This window comes from Mobula hypostoma, chromosome 8, assembly GCF_963921235.1.
Source record: "Mobula hypostoma chromosome 8, sMobHyp1.1, whole genome shotgun sequence".
Lineage (NCBI taxonomy): Eukaryota > Metazoa > Chordata > Chondrichthyes > Myliobatiformes > Myliobatidae > Mobula > Mobula hypostoma.
This window is the reverse complement of record NC_086104.1, coordinates 64,852,267-64,877,819: the sequence shown is the minus strand read 5'-3', so window position 1 is coordinate 64,877,819 and position 25,553 is coordinate 64,852,267. Positions and strand designations below refer to the sequence as shown.

Genomic DNA, 25,553 nt, shown 5'->3' with positions numbered 1-25,553 from the left:
GAGGAAGGTAATTATCACGCAAATTAGCATTCATTGGCCAGAGGAATGAATACTATTAACTTTTATGAACTGATCTATTAAGTACATTCAAAATGTTCAAGATAGTCATGGAAGTGAGAAGAATGGGAAGACAACTTTTTCAAAAACAATGCTATCATGGAATATCTTAATTCCTGAATGATATTGCATTCTTAACGACTCTTTATCTGCTTTGTGCATAGGAACATGTATTGTATTAAAATGATAAAATATTATAACTAACATTTTTATAACTTTACACACTTTAAAAGCTTACTCTGTAAGTAATGTGTCTGTTGAAAAATTGAACCATTACCAGAATAAAAACTTGGAAGCTACAAATTCATATCAATAACATTAACACAAAAGATTCTGCAAAAGCTGGAAATCTTGACTAATATACAGAAAATGATTGATGAACTCAGCAAGTCAAGCAGCATCTTTGGAGGTGGCGGTGGGGGGGGGTGCAATAACCAGTCAATAGTTTGGGCCAAGACTTTTCATCAGGAGGGTGAAGAAGGAAGAATAAGAAGGCGGGAGAAGGAGAAGGAGTACAAGTTGGCCAGTGATAGGTGAAGCCAGCTGAGGGGAAAGGTGAGTTGGTGGGGGAGGGAGAATGCAGTAAGAAGCTGGGAAGTGACAGGTGGAAGATCAAATGGTTTGAAGAAGAGGAATCTGATAGGAGAGGATAGTGGACCATGGATGAAAGGGGAGAATGAGGGGCACCAGAAGGAAGTGATGGGCAGTAGAGGAGAACAGAACTGAGAGACAGAAGAGGCCACAGGGGCTGAAATTTTGAGCAACACAGAAAATGTTGGAGCAACTCAGCAGATCAGGCAGCATTTATGGAGAAAAATGGGCAGTCAATGTTTTGGGTCTAGACCCTTCATCTGTTCGCTAGTCCAGATCATTTAGACAGTCCAGACAAAATGTCTCAACCCGAGACATCCACTGTCCATTTCCCTCCAAAGATGCTGCCTGACCCATTATGTGTGTAATTCTCAGAACTAGCATAATTTCCAGAAGATTGACTCGTGAACATGGCAACACTGTCATTAAAGTCATGAGTAATTGGCCTTTGCAATTCTGCCTTCTATCCTGCTATAAAGAGTATGTACACATTACAAATGCTATACCAGTGCGAATGATTTTGCTTCTCACCAAAATCCTACACAAGTGTAAATACAGATTGAATTGACTGTCAAAGCACAATAATTCGGTGGTGAAGTCTCACCTAACATTTTTCTGGTGTTGGTCTGCGCCTGCACACCCTACTTAAACTTTAGATTTAGATCAGGTGTTAGTAACTAATCTGCTTTGCACCATCTTAAACTTCCAAAATCACAATGCATCATTAAAAAAGTGTTCATGTCCGAAAAATCAATTAACTTGTTTGCCTTTTACTTTAAAATTTTGATTTTTGTCTTCTACCTGATAGGGATAACCTACTTACGTAGAATGGTGACTAACCTCAGCTATATGATTTAATATTTAGAAATAAATGAATACCATACTCATTAAATGTGGGAATGCTTATTGTTGGGTATTCTTGAATACTGGAGGTCACAAAAATATATATACACACACACACACACACACACACACTTACATATACATTGCACAAAAACATTGACGTCATTTACCTTTAAAAATCTACAAATCAGGAACCAAATTAGTTTCGTTACTTCACTGTGCTACAGATTTGTCCAATTTTCATGCACCAGACTTCTCAAATTAATTTAAAAGACTCAAAAATGAGCATGGGTTATATGCCCAGTATTCCAGCTAATATTTACTCCTCATTCAACGCCACCAGGACCAATTTTTCAGCTCCTTGTGAGAGTGTTGCCAATGTAAATTGACTGCTGTGTTTATCATGCTGCAATCATAAAGACTGCTTAAAATGACTTATTGGCCTGAATGTACTTTATGGCATCCTGAGGTCCTGCCACGTTCTCTGTAAATGCCAGTCTTTATTTCTATACAAGATATATGGCCAAGCTTCTGGACCTACCTGCATTTGTGGAAACTCTTCATACAAAATATATCTTCCTTGAGTACTTTTTTTTTTTGGTCAGAAACTTGGAGTTTCTGACAAAAGACATGCTCTCTAATCCAGGAGTCATCCTACTTAATTTCCTCTGCACCCTTTTAGAAAGCTTCCACATCCTTCCCATAATGTGGAGACGGGAATTGAACACAAAACTCCAAGTGTGGTCTAACTAGGCTTTTAGAGAGCTGCAACATTACCTTGTGAACTCAATCCCCCAACTAATGAAGGTTAACACCATCTGCCTTCTTAACAACCCAAATAACTTGTGAGGCAACCTTGTGAAACCTGTGGATGTGGTCCCCAAGAGCCCTCTGTTCATCCATACTGCTAAGAATCCTACCTTCAATTTGACTTTCTAAAGCATGTCACATCAAACTTCAGATTGAACGCCATCTGCCACTTCTCAGCCCAGATTTGCATCCTATCAATGTCTCTTTGTAACCCATGGCAACCTTCTACTCTATCCACAACACCACTAATTGTCAAGTCATCTTACTAACCCACCCTTCCACTTCCTCGTCCAAGTCATTTATGAAAATCACAAAGAGCAGTGGTCCCAGAACATGCCCTTGCTGAACACCATTGGCCACCGATCTCCAGGCAGAATACGCTCCATCTACTATCACACTCTGCCTTCCATGAGCAAACCAAACTTGAATCCATGCAGCCAAGTTCTGCTGGATCCCATGCCTCCCGACTTTCTTAATAAGTTTACAATGGGGAACCTTAATCAATCCCTTACTAAAATCCATACACCACATTCGAAACTCTACTTTCAATCAGTTTGCTTTATTCACAGATTAGTTTTTCTTTATATTGACCTTAAAACAGTATATTGCACAGCATAATTCAAGTCTGGACTAAAGGGAAAACACAGGAACATCAGGGCAATTAGAACTGAATATACTCACAGCCTGGTTGGTATACCAATACAGGTAGGTCCCTTTCAGCACAAACCAGTACTTTTTCCATTTGTTGCCAATAAGGCCCTTGTTGGTTTTCTTCTTAAACAGCCATCCCTGGAAGTCTGCACGGCCAAGGTCTTTGCAGGAAATTCTTCTTCTGCTCATTGTTGAGCTTCCTACAAAGAGCAAGTCTGCTTAAGCCCTCTGCAGCTACAGAATTTGAAACCAAATTCACACTTTGAATTTATTCCACTGTGGGTTGAGAAGGTACTTTTAAATAAAACGTTTTTAAATAACCATTTAACTTCAAGCCATTATAATTACAAAAGCAGCTCAAATCAGGCGTATTCAACAGAGCATTTCTTTTTTTTTGTGATCTTTATCAGCTACACTACATGGGATGAGCAGCACAGCAAAGTTACCTCGAGTCTTCCTTCTTGTTGAACGCAGTGAAACCTATGAAGATAAAATGAACAGCATGTATCATTTGCTTTTATGGAGCACTAAATGTTCGAAGCTCTGCTACGCAAGCAGTCAGCACAGTCATGAGCTCTTTTACTAATATCTAGCAGCCGCTACTGTGGCAAAATGCAGAAACAAAATCAATTATGAGGATTGAAGTGAACATCCTGTGGACCGGCCTTCACACTGATCTCACGCTTAGGCTGATATCGGGTCAGAGCACTTTCCAAATGCAAATGCATACTTACGGCTGGGCTGCCATTAGCTGCTCCTGCAGATGAGGCTGAACTCGAGGAAGACTGCAAGGAAAAATAAATTTTAAAGCAACTTCGAAAATGTTAGTTTCAGTTAACACATCATAAACTGAGCTTGGCTGTGAGCTGCAAACAGGAAGCAGAGCAAGGAGGTGGGAAACAATCTGGTGAGTTTGAGTTGTGTTATTATACTTCAAAACACATTGTACTTTATAGCAAGTTTGTTTTCTTTTACAGTCTTAACAATCTTTGCAAAATCATAAAATTGTTGTCCAAATGCAGATGAAAATGAATGATCTAGTCTTTGCAACCTAAAATATCTTTGTTTCCTGACCTTGGAAGTTCATGCAACTTTAAAACTATTTTCTCAGAACTAGCTAAAGCAGATCCCAGTTTGTAGTGTGTCCTTGTAAGCCTCTTAACCAAACATGAACCTCGTTCAACCACCAAGCAAAACACAAATTTGCAAGTTGTTGAAGAACTCCATTAAGTAACTTATTCGAATGCAATGCAATGTTAATGTGCACAGATATTGTGATATTCAGATTTCATTCACTACTTCAACTGGATGATGCCAAGTTCTTTGACAGAGTTTGTTCTGGGTCAAACGTCGGCAAAGCCAAATCAATTTATCCCAAAAGAACTTTAGAGGTTTATGTACTTAGAAGAGTAAAGTTCCTCATTTCTCTGTATTTATTAGTTTTTCCCATTTATAAAGTTCAGATCGTCTTGCAGCATTATGGACCTCGCATCTCTATGTTAAACTACTTCTTCCACAGGTTTTCCCACTCAATTTCTTTAACATCCTTCTGTGATATTCTACCTCCTGAGCATAGTCTTTGCATGACCTTTGATCTTGTCATCTGGCAATGCAGATGTTTGGCACTCGATCCTTTATGAACCTTAGACAGCTGAAGGCTCAACAGAAGTATTTTAGAGTTGCCACCACAATATAGCGTTTATATTTTTTCCTTTCACAATCTCTTGAAATTCCGATGTGGAGGTAATATGTTACCAAGTACTGCAGTATTGCCAAAGTGGACCATAAGTAGTATATACTAATGAGCAGGTAATTAGTTTAAAGATGCTGTTTAAAGGCTAAATGATAGAAAAGTTACAGCACAGAGCTAGCTTTTTAGCCCATAGTCCCTATCGACTCTTTGTAGTGCAGTTAAAGCAGTCCTATTTCCTCACTTGTTTCCTGTAGCACAACAAATAGTTTCTCATAAGTGCCTATCAAATCCTTCCTTAAAAACTTCAGCTGACTGTATTTTCACTAATTTTTCAGAACAAGCCTCTGTTTAAAGAAGTTTTACCTCCATCTATTTTTCACCAGGATATTTGGGATAACTCTACCTTTCCATGAAACAATTCCCATTTGGGTATATATATCCTTTCCCTACCGTCTGACCATAAGTTGTTTGTGTCAATTAATTTATACCTGTTGTGCATCCAGTTTCATGCCTTCATAAAGTTCCACATTAAAAAAAACAAAATTAACAAATACTGTATTATGTTTCCACATTAATATTTGGAACCTTCTCTGTGTTAAATTATTGAAAACTTAACTGATACAAATCCACCTCTCCAATCATTTCTTATTCATTCAGATGTCTAGCAGCTCCTCCATAAACAGCAAACTAATTCACCTATAATTAATTGGTTTCTCTTCCCCCTTCTTAATAAAGTGTGTACCACTGGCAAATTTCCAAACCAAAGTTTTATGAATTGAGATAAGATAAATAGAAAGATATACTTTAATATAAGTATATTAGTGTCATGGTAGCATTACAAGTGCACAGATGTACAAATATTAGAAGAAAAGTAAGAAGGAATAAAAAAAAGTTACCTCAAACAGTCTAACAGGAAGGTCATTATTTTCCCCTGCTATGGGTTGATTTATTATAGAACCTGGCTGAGGGTAAGAATGACCTCATATCACACTATTTGGAGCAGTGTAGTTGTCTTAGTCTTTAACTAAAAGTGCTCCTCTGTTTAGCCAAAGTCACAAGCAGAGGGTGAGATACATTGTCCAGAGTTGCCAGGATATTAAATAAGGTTCTTTGTTTTACCACAGCCTCCAGTGTGTTCAGTTTGAATCCTATAACAGACCCAGCCTTTCTAATCCATTTATTGAGCCTATCAGCATCACACGTTTTGATGCCATTACCCCAACATACCAGCACGGAGAAGATTGTACTGGCAATGACAGACTGGTAGAAGATGTGAAGAAGAGGCCTGCATACTCCAAAGGACCTCCGTCTTCTCAGGAAGTAGAGGTGACTATGGCCCTTCTTATACACAGGCTCTGTGTTGGTGCTCCACTCAAGTCTGTCATCCAGGTGCACCCCCAGATACTTGTAGGTTCTCAACTCATCCATAGTAACATGGAGCAGTGCAGGCTTGGTCTTTCTAAAGTCCATCACAATCTCCTTTGCCTTACTGATGTTGAGCTGCATATGATTCAGCTTGGATAAATTTGACAGATCTAATTTAAATATCTACAATTACATCATAAACTACTTTTACAACTCTGGGTGGAAAACCATCTGGTCCTGGAGATTTGTCCATTTTCAGTCTTATTATTTTGTTAATCACTATTCTTGTTAAGTTATATTATTTTCTCCTATCCCAACCCTGATTTAGATTGCTCTTTCTAGGTGTATATTCAATAGGTACATTTAATGTTAGGGAAATGTATACAATATGAGAGAAAAAAAGACAAATACAACTGCCAAGTGAACAATTTCCAAAACTTTAATTACATCACTTGCTATTTTTCATGAGTTCCAGGTTTCATTCACCATTCTCTATGGGTGGGCTTACCAGTAAACATCTTTAGTATTCTCCTTGAGATCCTTGGTAAGTTTTTCTTCATAATCATTTTTGAAGCTGAAGCATAAACTGACCCTGCTCCTGACTTAGTGCATTTATCACGAGTCCACATCATTGAACTTACCATCTCCTGACATGACAAGCACAATGCAATTCTGACCCGACTCTTCTACTACTAAATTCCAATTGCTCTTAAGTTCTGCTGTTTGAATCTTATCTCTCACAATGTGATACCACTGTCATACTCTCACTGCGCATCCCAGCATTGCCAAACTAAACATGTATCTTTGTTTTTAATCCCTCTGTAATTTTCCTCTTGTTTGCCCTAACCCCATTCAACACAGATATATCTTTCCAAAATCTCAAAGACTTGAATCTACCCATTTTGTGCATTCACTCCATTTAATGCATGATTGGGGCATGTACCTTCTATTGCTCAGGCCCAACTTGGAATTCCCTACTAAAGCCTGTTGATGTCTTTGATTCTATCTCCTGGTTATAAAACCTTTCTAAGCACATTTCTAATACAAGAAAGGTCACCCTGCACCCCTAACTTCATTCAACTTGGATTCTTTATTTCTGATAGTGTCTCTGTGAAATACCGGGCACCTTAAAAGGCATCATGTTAATGCAGGTGGTGAATGTTCCATTTCCATCACTCAACCCTTCATCACTTCCACTACTTCACCATTCTGAATGCACTAAATTCCACCTTCGCCATGTATTCAACCTGAGCCTGAGGCTCCGGAGGGTTCCTGTACTGTGGAAGACGCCGCGCCCCAGCGGCCTCAATGACTACAGACCGGTGGCATTGACCTCCCACATCCTGAAGACCCTGGAGAGACTTGTTCTGGAGCTGCTCCGGCCTATGGTCAGGCCACACTTAGATCCCCTCCAGTTTGCCTACCAGCCCTGACTAGGAGTTGAGGATGCCATCGTCTACCTGCTGAACCGCGTCTATGCCCACCTGGACAAGCCAGCAAGCACAGTGAGGGTCATGTTTTTTGACTTCTCCAGTGCGTTCAACACCATCTGCCCTGCTCTGCTGGGGGAGAAGCTGACAGCGATGCAGGTGGATGCTTCCCTGGTGTCATGGATTCTTGATTACCTGAGTGGCAGACCACAGTACGTGTGCTTGCAACACTGTGTGTCCGACAGAGTGATCAGCAGCACTGGGGCTCCACAGGGGACTGTCTTGTCTCCCTTTCTCCTCACCATTTACACCTCGGACTTCAACTACTGCACAGAGTCTTGTCATCTTCAGAAGTTTTCGGATGACTCTGCCATAGTTGGATGCATCAGCAAGGGAGATGAGGCTGAGTACAGGGCTACAGTAGGAAACTTTGTCACATGGTGTGAGCAGAATTATCTGCAGCTTAATGTGAAAAAGACTAAGGAGCTGGTGGTAGACCTGAGGAGAGCTAAGGTACCGGTGACCCCTGTTTCCATCCAGGGGTCAGTGTGGACATGGTGGAGGATTACAAATACCTGGGAATACGAATTGACAATAAACTGGAGTGGTCTAAGAACACTGAGGCTGTCTACAAGAAGGGTCTGAGCCGTCTCTATTTCCTGAGGAGACTGAGGTCCTTTAACATCTACCGGACGATGCTGAGGATGTTCTACGAGTCTGTGGTGGCCAGTGCTATCATGTTTGCTGTTGTGTGCTGGGGCAGCAGGCTGAGGGTAGCAGACACCAACAGAATCAACAAACTCATTCGTAAGGCCAGTGATGTTGTGGGGTTGGAACTGGACTCTCTGATGGTGGTGTCTGAAAAGAGGATGCTGTCTAAGTTGCATGCCATCTTGGTCAATGTCTCCCAACCACTACATAATGTACTGGGTGGGCACAGGAGTACATTCAGCCAGAGACTCATTCCTCCCAGATGCAGCACAGAGCATCATAGGAAGTCATTCCGGCCTGTGGCCATCAAACTTTACAACTCCTCCCTTGGAGGGCCAGACACCCTGAGCCAATAGGCTGGTCCTGGACTTACTTCATAATTTACATATTACTATTTACTATTTATGGTTCTATTACTATTTATTATTTATGGAGCAACTGTAACGAAAACCAGTTTCCCCCGGGATTAATAAAGTATGACTATGACTTCACCATTCCGAATGCACTAAACTCCACCTTCACCATTCTGAATGCACTAAATTCCATAAATTCAGGAATGGAATCAGCAATTCATGTTGAGCTGTGGTTTGTCAGTAGAAGGAATCCCCCACCATCTGTAAACTCACAACCCAACATATCCTTTACTGTCACTATGAAGCTGAAGAACTAACACAAAGTCAACTAGGATTGCAAAAGTATGCACCAAAAAGGAAATGGATATACTTGAAAATGAGGCTTCTTACTATTGAAGGTACACATTAGTGATAAATGGCATGATTTGAGCTCCACGCCATTAGTGCACAAGATTAGCCTCTGTCCACAAACAGATAGAGGAAAAAGATAAGCTGCCTATCAGTGCATAAAGGTGGGGCTGAATTGTTTTCAGCCACCTTCAGTCAGAAGTGTTGAAGAAATGATACATTTCAACATTATACCCATCAGCACAAATGGCAGCTCCGTCCAGACTGCAGCTTGATTCACTCCGAATGTCACTGTATGTAGTAAAGATTGTGGACCCCAACAAAGTCTTATCTGTATTTCTTTAGACGTATGCACCACTATCCAATGGTTTCAGTGCAGTTACACAAATGGTATCAGCTTGGCCATCTGGAAAGTTGTCAAAAAGTAGTGTAAAATTTAGTTCAGCTAAATATCACCATTCCAGTGATAGAAGCTGTCAGGAGTAAAACTATCAAGCAGCAATGGAATTTCGCAAACTACCATGTGGTCTGGATTCAGGCACAACCACCTGACTCCTGACCTTATTATGATGCTGGAGTCATCCCCAGTGTAAAGGAAAATAGCTTACATTATTGGATGCCAACCCTTCAAGTCCCATGAAATTACATATAGCTTTGGAGCAGTGTGCTAGGGCTAACCCTGTTTAGCTTTTCAAGGAAATTTAGGCAACTATGAAACTAACAATATCTCTTCGATCTATCCTCGGCATTGGAATTCTACTGCCCTTGACAACTATTTCTTCGACACCATTGGTTTATTTTTTTGAAATATTTATTTAGATGTTAAGACCCAATACATTTCCTTCCCTTTGGCAACGTGTAAGGGCAATGCAATCATTAGTAGAAAATACAGAGTGCAGTTACAACCCTGGTCCCAGAAGTAAATGGATACAACATATTTTGATGTATCCTAGTATTGACAGTGAAGTTAAGTGTGAAAGTAGTCAATAACCCAGAGTGTTTCCAGGCTTTAGTGATATAAAATAAATGCTGTTAGAAATAGAGACTTCAAGGAGCTATTTGGCAAAGTCAGTTGTTGATGCCATCCACTTGACCCAAAGAAAATTCTGAAGAAATTCGAAACGTGAAGCAAGTCATCATCAAGAATTAGTTTAATTCATAACCCCTTATTGGCATAGCAACAAACCTTACAAATGCTCGAGTTTGTTGGCAAAACAGGTCAACTTAAAAACCTCCCTCAAGTGCTAATATTGTCAGTCCACTTGTCTGAACCAGGGTCTACAGGAATGATAAATCTCTGGGGCGCTGTGAGCAACAGCAGTAGTGCAAAAACAAACTGAGGCTTACTTAACTAGCTTCTATTATTAATTATGTGAACAAGGCCTGTTTTATTATGCTGGGCTGTGAGAACCTCCTCAGTTGTATTCAAACAGATGATCACCCAACAAAATCAGTTTACTTCTAATTAGCTGGCATTGAACTTTACTTCCAATTCAAGGAACCAGATGCCAGCATCTGCAAGGTGGCAGACAGAGCGGTTGCCTGGCAAGGCAAGAGCCCAATTTAACTGTTACGGATGAGCTCAGTGTCAGACACCAGGCTCTCAGAATCTTAACACAAACATAGGAACAACAAGTGACTCATGCAGGGCAGTGTGATTTTTTTCAGAATTAGAAAATTAAACCCGCACAAAGCACAGGCTTTCATTGGTTGCAATTATACCAAAATGGAACATCTGCAATATCCAAGAATGGCTGACCTAAGCAAGTGCCAGCCACACACATTCTTTACATCTTATGCAAAAAAAAGGGCCCCAGCGATACAGTACGACTGCGCATCGGTTACACAGACAGAGAAAGTGGTTTCATGGCTGTTACTTCTTTCCAGGACAAGCAGTTCATGCATCTATAACAAAGGAAAACCCTAATACTTCCAATATGTATTTTCTAAAAGGAGCTGGTGTAAGAGATTCATAGCTTGTCACCAAATATACAATGTTGATTATCACTAACGTCAAACTGTGCATTTGCTCAGTACTAATTATGGCAATTCCAATGCTTCTAGAATACACGTACTGTTCAGGGTTCAGAGGAGGTTCACAAGAATGACCACATGAATGAAAGGGTTACTGTACGAGGAGCATTTGATGGTACCCACTGGAGTTTAAAAGACTGAGAGAGATCAAAGTTCAAAGTAAACTTATTATCAAAGTACATATATGTTTCCTTATGCAAACCTGATTAACCTCATTGAAACCTTTTGAATATTGAAAGTCCCAGATGGAGTGAATGTGGAGAGTGTGTGTCCTATAGCGGGGGAGTCTAGGAACAGAGGGCACAGCCTCTGAGTGAAAGGTCATTCCTTCGGAAGCTATGTGGAGGCATTTCTTTACCCAGACAGTGGTGAATCTGGAAGCCATTTCCACAGACAGCTGTGGAAACCAAGTTATTGGATATATTTAAAGCGGAAGTTTATAGTCCTTGATTAGTCAGGGTGTCAAAGATGAGGAGGAGCAGGAAGGAGAGTGGGGTTGAGAGGGTGAATAAATCAGCAGTGGTGGAACGGTGGAGCAGACTCCATGGACTGACTGGCTTTATTCTGCTCCAGTGTCTAAACTTCCTTCATCTGACTCCACCCCTCAGCTTTCCTATCAGCTTCCACAATCTCCACCGATCACCTCCCAGCTTCAATCTCCATTCTGCCTTTTCCCACTCTGCTCTTGGATCCAGCTATTGATTTCCAGCTACCGCCTCGCCCTCCCCTGAACCTCTTTATATTGGCTTTCTACCTTTTACTCTCTCAATCATAAATCAGGGTCTTGGGCTGAAACATCACCTCCAGAGACGCTGCCTGGTTCCAGCGCCTGCAATCTCCTGTGTCCTCCAACATACAGTAGCGGCAACAACAAAGAGCCACCAGGCAAGCAATAAAGAAAAGGAAGGTATATTACAAAAGTAAACTAGCACAAATAATAAAAACAGGACGTAAAAACGCTTTGATTATATAAAGCAGAAAAGGGTGGCTAAGGTGATAAGTGGGAATTAATATTGGGTAATGCAACTATTGAGCAACTATTGTGTGTCACTCTTTGTATTAGCAGAAATACCTAACATACCAAAGAGAAATGTATTGATACAATGGGAGGTGACAACCCCAGTATAACCATTATCACTACAGAGGAACACAAATAAAAATTGCTGGTGAACGCAGCAGGCCAGGCAGCATCTATAGGAAGAGGTACAGTCGATGTTTTGGGCCGAGACCCTTCGTCAGGACTAACTGAAAGAAGAGATAGTAAGAGATTTGAAAAATCTTCTATCTTACTATCTCTTCTTTCAGTCAGTCCTGACAAAGGGTCTCGGCCCGAAACATCGACTGTACTTCTTCCTATAGATGCTGCCTGGCCTGCTGTGTTCACCGACATTTTTTATGTGTGTTGCTTGACATTCCAGCATCTGCAGATTTCCTCGTGTTTGCGTTTTTAAAATCACTACAGAAGGAATGCCGAGCAAACTAGTGGGCCTAAAGGTAAACACATCCCTGGTCCTGATGGAATGCATCCCAAAGTACTGAAAGAAATGGTGGAGGTTATATTAGAGGCATTAGTGATAATTTACAAGAATTTTCTGGATTCTGGGCAGGTCCCTGTGGAATGGAAGACAGAGAATGTCACACCACTGTTCAAAAGAAGATGTAGGCAGAAGGCAGTAAGTATAAGGCCAGTTAATTTAACGTCTGCAGTCAGAACAATGCTTGAAGCTATCAGTAAGGAAGAAATAGTGAGACATCTCAATAAATTTACTTCAGTTATTTGAGGATATAGCAAACACAGTGGATAGGAAGGAATAGGTAGATATTGTATACTTGGATTTCCAGAAGGCATTCAATATGGTGCCTGCTTAAAGGACTTATCCATAAGATAAGAATGCATGGAGTTGAGGGTAATGTATTAGCATGGAGAGGTAGTCCATGTAGGTCCATTGCCTCTGCCTGCTCCTGCCCCACTGAACTCGTGTCCTCATACCTCAATTCCATTCTATCCACTCGGCTCAGTCACTTCCCACCTACACCCTCGACACTTCTCATGCTCCCGATCTCCTCACCGGCCTTCAATTCTCTGGCCCTGACTGACCCATCTTCACCATGTATGTCTATTCCCTGCACACTCCTATCCGCCATAAAGAAGGCCTTAAAGCTTTCTGCTTCTTTCTCAATAAAAGAACCAACGAGTTCCCCTCCACCACTACTCTCCTCCGTCTGGCAGAACTGATCCCCACCTCAACAACATTTTCTTCAGCTCCTCCCACTTTCTCCAGACTCAGGGTGTAGCTGTGGGCACTCACATGCGTCCCAGCTATGCCTATGTTTTTGTTGGCTATGTAAAACAGTCCTTCTCCTTTCTTCTTCCACCCACCCCCCCGCAACACTCTGACATCTTACCTCTTCTCATCTCCCTTTCACCTCCCCCTATGTTCCCTCCTCCTTCCCTTTCTCCTATGGTCCACTCTTCTCTCCTATCAGATTCCTTTCTCTCCGGCCCTTTACCTTTCCCACCCACCTGGCTTCACCTATCACTTTCTAGCTATCTCCCCACCTTCCTCTCTCCCACCTTTTTATTCTGGCATCTTCCCCACCCCCTTTCATTTCCAGTCCTGAAGAAGGGTTTTGACCAGAAACGACTGTTTATTCATTTCCATAGATGCTGCCTGACCTGCAGAGTTCCTCCAGCATTTTATGTGTGCTGCATGGATAGAGGACTGGCTAACCATTGGAAAGTAGAGAGTTGAGATGAATGCTTTGTTTTGTGGTTGGCAATCAGCAGTGAGCGGGGTGCTACTGGGGTCAGTGCTGGGCTCACACAACATACTTTAATGATTTGGAAGAGCCCTGACCAAGTGTAGCAAAGCTAAGTTTGCTGACATCACTAAATTGTTGAAATCAACTAGTTCAGATGATGCAGAGAGTCTGCGGAGCGATATAGGTAGGTTAAGTGAATGGGCAAGAGTTTTGACAGATGGAGTACAATGTTGGTGAATGTGAGCTGCTATACTTTGGAAGGAAAAACAGAAGATCAGAGTTTTATTTAAATGCTGTTGTGCCGAGGGACTTGGGAGTGCTGGTGGAAGAATTACAGAAGGCAGGTGCTGGTTTGCAGATGCAATAGGTTAGACCGTAAGACCATAAGACAAAGGAGCAGAAGTCGGCCATTCAGCCCATCGAGTCTGCTCCACCATTTTATCATGAGCTGATCCATTCTCCCATTTAGTCCCACTCCCCCGTCTTCTCACCATAACCTTTGATGCCCTGGCTACTCAGATACCTATCAATCTCTGCCTTAAATACACCCAATGACTTGGCCTCCACTGCTGCCCGTGGCAACAAATTCCATAGATTTACCACCATCTGACTAAAAAAATTTCTTCACATCTCTGTTCTGAATGGGCGCCCTTCAATCCTTAAGTCATGCCCTCTCGTACTAGACTCCCCCAGCATGGGAAACAACTTTGCCACATCCACTCTGTCCATGCCTTTCAACATTCGAAATGTTTCTATGAGGTCCCTCCTCATTCTTCTAAACTCCAAGGAATACAGTCCAAGAGCGGACAAACGTTCCTCATATGTTAACCCTCTCATTCCCAGAATCATTCCAGTGAATCTTCTCTGTACTGTCTCCAACATCAGTACATCCTTTCTTAAATAAGAAGACCAAAACTGCCCACAGTACTCCAAGTGAGGTCTTACCAGCGCCTCATAGATCCTCAACATCACATCCCTGCTCCTATACTCTATTCCTCTCGAAACGAATGCCAACATTGCATTCGCCTTCTTCAAGGAGGCAAATAGAATATTGGCCTTCATTACTAGAGGGATTGGATTGAAGAGCAGGGTTGTTATGCTGATACTCTACAGGGTACTGGTGAGGCTGCACTTGGAGCACTATGTGCAATTCTGGACTCCAAACTTGAGAAAAGATATACTGGCTTTGGACACAGTGCCAGTGAGGTTCACCAGTTTGATTCCAGAAATGAAGGGATTCTGGAAATTAGCCTATGAGGAAAGATAGAGTTGCCCGGCACTATAATCACAGGAATTCAGAAGAATGAGAGGCATGTTATGAAAACATATGGAATTATGAAAAGGATTAATAACATGGAGGCAGAAAAGTTATTTCTGCTGGAGGTGAGACTAGAACTAAGGGCCATAGCCTCAAGATTTTGGAGAATAGATTGGAAATGAAGAGAAATTGCGTTTTCCGATGAGTAGTGTATCTGTGGAATTCTCTGCCTAAGGAAGCAATAGAGGCAACCTCATTAAACAAACTTAAGTCACAAGGAGATAGATTTTTGCATAGTAGGGGAATGAAGGATTATGGGACAGAAGGTAGGTAGGTGGAGCTGAGCCCACGGCCACATCAGCCATGATCTTATTGAATGGTTGTGCAAGCTCACTTGGCCGGAAGGCCTACCCCTGTTCCTATGTCTTACATTCTTATGGCAAATTACCACTTTGGGAGGCCAAACCACCCATTGTGCCTTAAAGGCTTCTTATTACGTTAACTCAAACTCGTCAGCTGATCGGAAATGACAGAAGGTGGTCAGTGGAGAAATTTATTAATGTGGAAAAGGAAGAGTTGTAAATAGAACAGGAGAGTTCTGTAACTGGATTCAAAAGAACCAGAAGCAGAGGTACAAGGGAGCTGGATGATCTCGGATACCGTTAGTAGTGAACCGTTAGTACTCAAGGTTGTGGAGGGCAGAGAGAACTTCAAGATAGCTGATGGGAATGGAGGGAGGAGGGTGAACAGGCACATTTGGATGGCTGAGCTGGTCAGCTGGTTCTGGACTTACCATTGAACAGCAGAGTTCAGGGCTGCACTGCCGCTTCAACAGTTAAACATCGGCAGTACAGTCTGTAGACATTGCCTAGAGAGCTCCAAGCCATCACATTTAGCCGTGTGAGTTAGAGTGGGTTACTGGGCCACTTCAGAGATCAGTTAGGAGTCACTGCAAAACAAATATAGCTCACTTAGGGGAAGGATGGAGGACTTCCTTCCCTAAAGTATATCTCCGAGAAATATATACAGTTCCTTCATCACTTCTCATACACCCTACTCAGCATCAGAAAAACACAAAGCACTTCAAGTGCACAGCTCATCACCAACTTCTCAAGGGCAGTAATGATTGGGCAATGCTCACAGCACAAAATATATAAAGACATTGGTGAATCGGATTGTTTAATGCTAACTTGTAATTCCGTGGTCACTATTACCGATTGGCTGAGTTGAATTCCTGGCATGAGGAGATTTGACATTATGTTTGTAAACCATTTGTTTCGGCTTCTAGATTACCCGCCCAGGGACACAACTAACACACAGAAAATGCTGGAGGAGCTCAGCAGGCAGAAAAGAGTACAGCCAAAGGGTTTCAGCCCAAAATGTCGACTGTACTCTTTTTCATAGATGCTGCCTGGCCTGCTGAGTTCCTTCAGCATTTTGTGCTTGGGTTTCCAGCATCTGTAGATTTTCTCTTGTTTGTGCAGGGACAGAACTAGCTGATATTTATATGTTAATTTGAACTTTGTGGCTGTCGACTGGCTTTCATGAATTGCAGTTCTGAATATTATTTGCTTACTTATATTGTTTGCGCTATTTGTTAATTTGCTGCACATCGGGTGTTTAACGGACTTTTTTTTAAAACGTGGGTTCCACTGGGTTTCTTTATTTTGTGGCTGCCTGTATGAATCTCAAGGTTGTAAATAGCATACATACTTGGAAAATAAATGTACCTTGAATTTTGAATCATTGCCGCTTACTCCATTTCCCCCATGTTACCCTCAACTCCATGAAGCCTTATCTAATGGATAAGTCTTTTAAGCAGGCACCTTATTGAATTCCTTCTGGAAATCTAAATATCTAACATCTATCTGTTCCCTCCTATCCACTCTGTTTGTGATATCCTCAAAGAACTCCAGTAAATTTGTTGAGATGTCTCTCTATTTCTTCCTTAATGATAGCTTCAAGCATTTTCCTGACTCCAAACTAACTGGCCATATCCTTACCTCCTTTTACTTACATCTTTTTTTGAACAGTGGTGTGACATTTTCTGTCTTCCACTCCACAGGGACCTGCCCAGAATCTGGAAGACATTTGTAAATTATCACTAATGCCTCTAATATAATTTCTGCCATTTTTTTTCAGTACTTTGGGATGCATTCCATCAGGACCAGGGATGTGTTTACCTTTAAGCCCACTAGTTTGCTCGGCATTCCCCCTGTAGTGATAAAGGTTGTACTGGGGTTGTCACCTCCCATTGTATCAATAACTTCTCTTTGGTATGTTAGATATTTCCGCCAATACAAAGACTGACAGACAATAGTTGCTCAAAGTGTCAGTCATGTCTGCATTACCCAATATTAATTCCCATTTCTCATCTTCCAAAGAGCATATGATCACTTTAGCCATCCTTTTCTGCTTTATATAATCAAAGCCTTTTTACCACCCTTTTTTATTTTTTGTGCTAGTTTACTTTTGTAATATATCTTCCTCTTCTTTATTGCTTGCTTGGTGGCTCTTTGTTGTTGTGCCATCACTGTATGTTGGGAGACACAGGAGATTGCAGGAGGTGGAATCAGGAGGTGACGTTTCAGGCCAAGACCCTGATTTATGATTGAGAGAGTAAAAGGTAGAAAGCCAATATAATGAGGTTCGGGGGTGGGTGAGGCAGGAACTGGCAATCAGTAGCTGGATCCAAGTGAGGAGGGGCAGATAGAGCAGGGTGGGAAAAGGCAGAATGGAGATTGAAGCTGGGAGCTGATTGTTGGAGATCACAAATGCTGAAGTTTGTAGAAAAGTGCATTCACTAAAAGATATGTAAATTTTAAATTAAAATTGTAGTGCAAAATGTAGTGCCAGTGATTCACTGCTGAACAGCAATTTAAACTCAAACATGCATTCCTCAAAGTTTTTCTTGGAAGCTGGGTCAACCTCAAGAACTTGATGGCAACTGGGATTTAAATGGAAGTCAATAGCTGGAAAAATCTCAGCATTAGTTTACCAATAGAAAGTAAATTTTTGCTTAGACATTATTAAAACGTTGTTTGTAAATCTTTAATATTATTTACTGTCATAGAAAGAGGCCCTTTGGCCCATCTAATCTATACCATCAACCTACATCTGGACCAAAGCTTGTCATACCTCTCCCATTCATGTACCTATCCAAATTTCCATTAAATGCTGAAATCAAAAATGTGGATGCATTTTAATTAATTACAAGAATTTTAATGATAGCATTTTAAGAAATGAATTTCTCATGATTTAAAATGATACTCAACTTTAAGTTTTAAAGTAAAGTGGATTCAATTTAATTGGGACACATCGAGACCAGTACATTTTAGCCCAATTTCATGGCTGCTCCAATTAGCCAAAGTTTCAATGAAATAGTTAAAAGGTATAAAAAAAGACAAACTACTGTCTTACTAAGGAACAAATTATGTATTTAAAAACAAATTAGAACACTATCAATTCTACTGCAGTACTATAAATCTGTGCATTAGTTTCCAATACTTATCGAAGGAAGAAATCATGTGCATTGTGTTCTTCCGACTGTAAGTGAACATAATCAGACACCTAGTACAGACAATTGACTGCCTATACATAATGATAAAAATTAAAAGTGTAAAAGGTAGAAAGCCAATATAAAGAGATTCAGTGCTTTAATTTTCACTGTAACATTCAAGATAATTGATGCAACCTTCAAATTGTTCATAGTTTGTAACCTGAAGAAGTGAACTCATTTCATTTTCACTCCTGGCCAGTTCTGTCATCTCCAAGCCTGAATCCTTGAAAGTGACGTGAACAAAACGGTTCTGAATTGTCTTACTGATTAGTAATCACCAACTAAGTCACTGCATTTTGAACAGGAACACACAAATGTGATGCTAGTTAAAAACTGTACGGTCTGAGCATAGTTAACTGTCGAACAGTCAAATGATAAGCACGTGACCTATGCTCATTAAAAACTTTGGCAACAGGCTCCTGCCCCAGCTAAGCGACATGGTATCCTGAATAAAAAAAGGGAATCCCAGCTGCTTTCTAGATTTTTAAAAAATTTCACAGTTGTCCCAAATAACTAGCTGCCTTGATTAACCAATGGCCCAATTAACCATAATCCACTGTTCTTCCATAGAAAATTCTTGGAATTAATTTATAATTCCAAGAATTTGTTATAAATATAATTTCTAATAGAGTTGAAGTGTTTTTAAGTTCCTTAAGTTTAAAAATATGCATAATTATACATTTCAGTTATTGGTTGAATGGTTTTCAATGTTTTTAGTGTCTCAAAAATATTGAGAGATTCTAAAAATATAAAGGCTGGCAATTCTGGGTATGTGACATTCAGCTGCTGGTCAACTGTCAATTCTCTTTCACAGTTTGTAGGCAGGGCTAGTTTCTCACTACCCATGTGATACTCATTTAAACGTGATGGACTAGGGTCTTACTGTGGAGCATCTTCCCAAGGGCTACCTGCTGGAAACGTAACCAAATGTTAACTTGCTTTTAAACCAAGGTCTGTGGAGAATTGACAATGCTCACCGCTGGTAGAAAACTAAAACCATCCACTTATGCTGCTGATCCCACTGTCTCAAACTGTCCTCACAATAGGCAATTTCAGTAATTTCCTCAATTTGTATTAACCCTGTAAGAACTGAAAGAAAACCAAAATGCAATTAGATACACAGAAAGATATCTGCACAAGATGAACTAATATGCTGCTTTCAGTACTGAATAGTGACAATAGTTTTGTGCAACATTACTATACTGACCACTGCTCACAGTCCTCACCACCATTCCCAACACTGACCACCACTCACAGTCCTCACCACCATTCCCAACACTAACCACCACTCACAGTCCTCACCAGCATTCCCAACACTGACCACCACCCACTGTCCTCACCACCATTCCCAACACTAACCACCACTCACAGTCCTCACCACCATTCCCAACACTGACCACCACTCACAGTCCTCACCACCATTCCCAACACTGACCACCACTCACAGTCCTCACCACCATTCCCAACACTGACCACCACTCACAGTCCTCACCTCCATTCCCAACACTGACCACCACTCGCAGCCTCCATCCTCTGGTGTCTTCTGTAACTCTTCCCCTCTGTCGGCTTCCTTCCTTTGCTATGAATAGTTTACTTCAAATCCCAGGAAGAGGTGGCATGTAGAATTCAAATTAATTAAAGCTGTGTGACAAAGCCATGAGCATAAATACTCAAGTAGTGAGTGCAATGTTAATGAGACAACTGCACTATTGGAGATGGCTTGATGTCCTGTAATTAAATCTTTTAAAATACTTCCAACTGGAGTTGCCAAAAGGTGCCTGTCTCATTTGCTCCCTGTGGAAAGCTTTCAAAATTCCCACTAGAATAATTTCATTTACAGTCTCCAAGGCAATATTTAGCATTTATGTTTGGCCCAAAATCCACAAAAGAAACAAATAAATTGGCATTTTCTCATCACTATGTACCCAATCTTTTCTTCTCATTATTTGATCTTCATTTCCCAAGGAAAGAGAGCATAAATCCATTTTCAGCTCTTTCTGCATTCCGCTAATCACCATCATCTCCACCACTAATATCTAGAAATGTTGGCCTGACAACCTAAAATGGAGTTCTTGAGTCATCTTGCTTTTCCTAACAGCCGCATCCCAATATCAGAGGGGAAATAATTAAGAGGTAGGTTGAGGAATTTGTGCATAACAACATAATGTCTCACAAAGATAGGATTAAAGCAACTGTACTAAAACCAGACCCAACTGAATTGCCAAAAATAGCTGCAAGGCACAATATTAAAAAGTGAGCTAAGATTAAAAATGTATCCACTTTTACATCAGTTATCAATATGGAGTCATCAGCAGAGAACTTACCTAACATAAACTAATAGAGTCCGAACTAAACCTGCAGATGTTCACACAGCATGATTCAATGTGCTGTAAAGTTTCTGTGAAGAAAGTAACTTTATCAGGCTTGCACTCTTCCCCTTTTTTACATTTGGGTGGTGCAATGTATTGAGACAGACAGTTTCAAATTTAATATATAGTGTAAAATAATTTGAAAAAAATGATCAGAATGTAAAAAGATCATTGAGAAAAGAAAGAATGAAAACTACGTACCAAGTCCTTCAAGTCACTGACCCTCTTGAAAGTTATATTGGTTAATGGCACACTATCAAAATGTACAGGAAGCTTTAGCTCAAACTGGTCAGCACTGCAAATAACTTGAGCAGAAAGGAACATGCAAGAACATATTTTCAGACATTGGCTAAAATGCTTTCCTGTAACTGTTAGATAAGTCCTCAACACCAGAAGTGGATCCATTTTTATCTCTTAAAGCAGCCCAAACTTTAAAATACTATTTTGGATTAACATGTGTTGTCTTCTTTGGGCTATTCCTCTTTTCTAGTTTTAACAACCCTTGCAGCTAGATCCAATGTAGAGCTCAGGGCAAAATGGCAAACTTGCTGTGATTCAGTGCAGGAGGAAATTATGAAATCCATCCAGGGGGCACAATTTTGGATTTACGACCTGGTGTGAACAGCAAAATTTGTCAGCCACATAGACTTGGAGACAATGTCTCACCAAGTTCAAAAGGCACAGGATAGATATCTCCTGCAGAATATGAAGTTCTCAAATGGCAGGGGTAGGCAACTGTGGCTGACAAGGGAAGTTAAGGACTGCATAAAAGCCAAGGAAAGAGCATATAAGGTAGCAAAAGTGAGTGGGAAGTTGGATGATTGGGAAGCTTTTAAAATCCAACAAAAGGCAACTAAAAAGCTATAAGGGAAAAGAAGAAATATCAGGGCAAACTAGCCAATAATATAAAGCAGGATACCAAAAAAATTTTTCAGTTATATAAAGGGTAAAAGGGAGGTGAGAGTTGATATTGCATCACTGGAAAATGATACTGGTGAAGTAGTAATTGGGGACTAAGAAATGGCAGATGAACTTAATGGGTACAACAGGAATTCTGCAGATGCTGGAAATTCAAGCAACACACATCAAAGTTGCTGGTGAACGCAGCAGGCCAGGCAGCATCTGTAGGAAGAGGTGCAGTCAACGTTTCAGGCCGAGACCCTTCGTCAGCACTAACTGAAGGAAGAGTGAGTAAGGGATTTGAAAGTTGGAGGGGGAGGGGGAGATGCAAAATGATAGGAGAAGACAGGAGGGGGAGGGATAGAGCCAAGAGCTGGACAGGTGATAGGCAAAAGGGGATAGGAGAGGATCATGGGACAGGAGGTCCGGGAAGAAAGACGGGGGGGGGGGGGACCCAGAGGATGGGCAAGAGGTATATTCAGAGGGACAGAGGGAGAAAAAGGAGAGTGAGAGAAAGAATGTGTGCATAAAAATGAGTAGCAGATGGGGTATGAGGGGGAGGTGGGGCCTTAGCGGAAGTTAGAGAAGTCGATGTTCATGCCATCAGGTTGGAGGCTACCCAGACGGAATATAAGGTGTTGTTCCTCCAACCTGAGTGTGGCTTCATCTTTACAGTAGAGGAGGCCGTGGATGGACATGTCAGAATGGGAATGGGATGTGGAATTAAAATGTGTGGCCCCTGGGAGATCCTGCTTTCTCTGGTGGACAGAGCGTAGACGTTCAGCAAAGTGGTCTCCCAGTCTGCGTCGGGTCTCGCCAATATATAAAAGGCCACATCGGGAGCACCAGACGCAGTATATCACCCAGTCGACTCACAGGTGAAGTGTTGCCTCACCTGGAAGGACTGTTTGGGGCCCTGAATGGTGGTAAGGGAGGAAGTGTAAGGGCATGTGTAGCACTTGTTCCGCTTACACGGATAAGTGCCAGGAGGGAGATCAGTGGGGAGGGATGGGGGGGACGAATGGACAAGGGAGTTGTGTAGGGAGCGATCCCTGCGGAATGCAGAGAGAGCAGGGGAGGGAAAGATGTGCTTAGTGGTGGGATCCCGTTGGAGGTGGCAGAAGTTACGGAGAATAATATGTTGGACCCGGAGGCTGGTGGGGTGGTAGGTGAGGACCAGGGGAACCCTATTCCTAGTGGGGTGGCGGGAGGATGGAGTGAGAGCAGATGTACGTGAAATGGGGGAGATGCGTTTAAGAGCAGTGTTGATAGTGGAGGAAGGGAAGCCCCTTTCTTTAAAAAAGGAAGACATCTCCCTCGTCCTAGAATGAAAAGCCTCATCCTGAGAGCAGATGCGGCGGAGACGGAGGAATTGCGAGAAGGGGATGGCGTTTTTGCAAGAGACAGGGTGAGAAGAATAGTCCAGATAGCTGTGAGACTCAGTAGGCTTATAGTAGACATCAGTGGATAAGCTGTCTCCAGAGACAGAGACAGAAAGATCTAGAAAGGGGAGGGAGGTGTCGGAAATGGACCAGGTAAACTTGAGGGCATCGTGAAACTTAATGGGTACTTTGCATCTGTCTTCACTGTGGAAGACACTAGCAGTGTGCTAGAAGTCCGTGAGTGCCATTGCTATTCCAAAGGGAAAAAGCGCTAGGCAAGCTCAAAGGTCTTAAGATGGATAAGTCATCTGGACCAGATGGACTACATCCCAGAGACCTGAGAGGGGTTGCTGAAGAGATAACGGATACATTGGTCATGTTCTTTCAAGAATCACTTGATTCTGGCATGGTCTCAGAGGACTGGAAGATTGCAAATGTTACTCCACTCTTTAAGAAGGGAGGAAGGCAAAAGCAAGGAAATTATAAGCCAATTAGCCTAATCTCAGTGGCTGGGAAAGTGTTGGAGTCTATTATTAAGGATGAGGTTTTGGGGTACTTGGAGACTAATGATAAACTAAGTCAAAGTCAGCATGGTTTCTGTAAAGGTAAATCTTGCCTGACAAATCTGTTGCAGTTCTTCGACGATGGTGGACAAAGAAAAGGTAGTTGATGTCATTTACTTGGATTTTCAGAAGGCATTTGATAAGGTGCCACACATGAGACTGCTTAACAAGATAAAATCCTATGTCGTTACAGGAAAGATACTGACACGGATAGAGGAATGGCTGACAAGAGGAGGCAGTAAGAAAGAATAAAAGGGGCCTTTTCTGTTTGACTGCCTGTGATTAGTGGTATTCCTCAGGGGTCAGTATTGGGGCCGCTATTTTTCACATTGTTCGTCAATGATTTGGATAATGGAATTGATGGCCTTGTGGCAAAGTTTGCGGATAATATGAAGGTAGGTGGACAGGTAGGTAGTGCTGAGGAAGCAATGCAATTGCAGCAAGACTTAGACAAGTTGGAAGAATAGGGAAAAAGGTGGCAGATGGAATACAGTGTTGGGAAATGTCTGATACTGCATTTTGGTAAAAGGAACAATAGTGCGGACTATTATCGAAATGGGGAGAAGGTTCAAACATCAGAGGTGCAGAGGGACTTAGGAGTCCTCGTGCAAGACTCCCAGAGGGTTAATTTACAGGTTGAGTCTGTGGTAAAGGCGGCAAATTCAGTGTTGGCATTTATTTCAAGGGGAATAGAATATAAAAGCAAGGAGATAATGCTGAGCCTTTATAAGACACTAGACAGGCCTCACTTGGAGTATTGTCAACAGTTTTGGGCCCCATATCTCAGAAACTATGTGATGTCATTGGAGAGAGTCCAGGAGGTTCACAAGGATGATTCCGGGAATGAAGGGGTTAATATATGAGGAGTACTTGGCAGCTTTGGGCCTGTACTGACTGGAATTTAAAAGAATGTGTGGGGATCTCATTGAAACCTACTAAACATTGAAAGGACCAGAGAGGGTGGATGAGGAGAGGATGATTTCTATGGTAGGGGTATCCAGAACTAGAGGGACCTACCTCAAAATTGAGGAGCGACCTTTTAGAATAGAGGCAAGGAGGGATTTTTTTTAGTCAAAGAGTAGTGAATCTGTAGAATGCTCTGCCAGAGACTGTGGTGGAGGTCAAGTTTGTGGGTAAATTTATGGACAAAGTTGATCATTTCCTGATTGGTCAGAGCATCAAAAGATTTGGCAAGAATGCAGGTGTACAGGGTTGAGTGGAATCTGGGATCAGCCATGATGGAATGGTGGAGCAGACTCGATGGGCTGAATGGCCTAATTCTGCTATGTCTTATGGTCTTGCAGCTTATGTCTGGGCTGAATATTTCATACATTTGAAGTCACTTATGAAACAGATTAATTAATTATAACTCAAAACAGAATTGCTTGTTCTAGAAGCAGCTGAGGCCAATCATGAAAATATTGGATTGAGGTAAATTATGTTGGAGATAATCAATATTTCCATTCTTTTTAGGTGCCACAGTCAGCTGAAGTGCATTTAATTACAGCAAGAAAGCTTTGCTTTCAACCAATTTTCTACTTGACCGCAGTTGAAAGGAAACTGAAGCCTATTCTTTCCAGATTAGGGTGAATCTTCTCCTTGCCCTCAACAGATTAGCCAGTTTCCCTGACAGCACTGATAAAGAACCAATTCATATGTGTCACAATAATAGGCAAATTAGTTTTAACTAATAATTTCATTAAATGTTTCTTTTCTTCTGCCTTTTTTTCTGGTCTTCAATGGCCAAGATAATATCTTAGATTAGTCTTTAAATCCCACTCTGAGCAATATTGAGTTCTTTAGCAAGCCAAACCACCCAGATACATTAACTCAACAGAACTAACAAAATACACATTTGCGTTTAAATTGTAAA

The 25,553-nt window shown here is 41.4% G+C and overlaps 1 protein-coding gene across 9 annotated transcripts in view; it reads right to left on the bottom strand.

Moving 5' to 3' along the window:
• Positions 1-25,553, bottom strand: part of ipcef1 (interaction protein for cytohesin exchange factors 1) — a 112,429-nt gene that overhangs the window by 54,032 nt on the left and 32,844 nt on the right. For 2 of the 9 annotated variants that reach the window (XM_063056000.1, XM_063055999.1), the window contains exons 2-4: positions 3,687-3,737; positions 3,399-3,432; positions 2,983-3,152 (exon numbers count right to left, since the gene is read on the bottom strand). In XM_063056000.1, the coding sequence (XP_062912070.1) occupies positions 2,983-3,152; positions 3,399-3,432; positions 3,687-3,737 (255 nt within the window). Of the gene's footprint in view, positions 1-2,982; positions 3,153-3,398; positions 3,433-3,686; positions 3,738-15,700; positions 15,857-16,910; positions 16,988-19,443; positions 19,556-19,958; positions 20,096-20,790; positions 20,806-25,553 lie in introns of those variants that run through there. The other 7 variants (XM_063056002.1, XM_063056003.1, XM_063056004.1 and 4 more) reach the window with 7 other exon arrangements.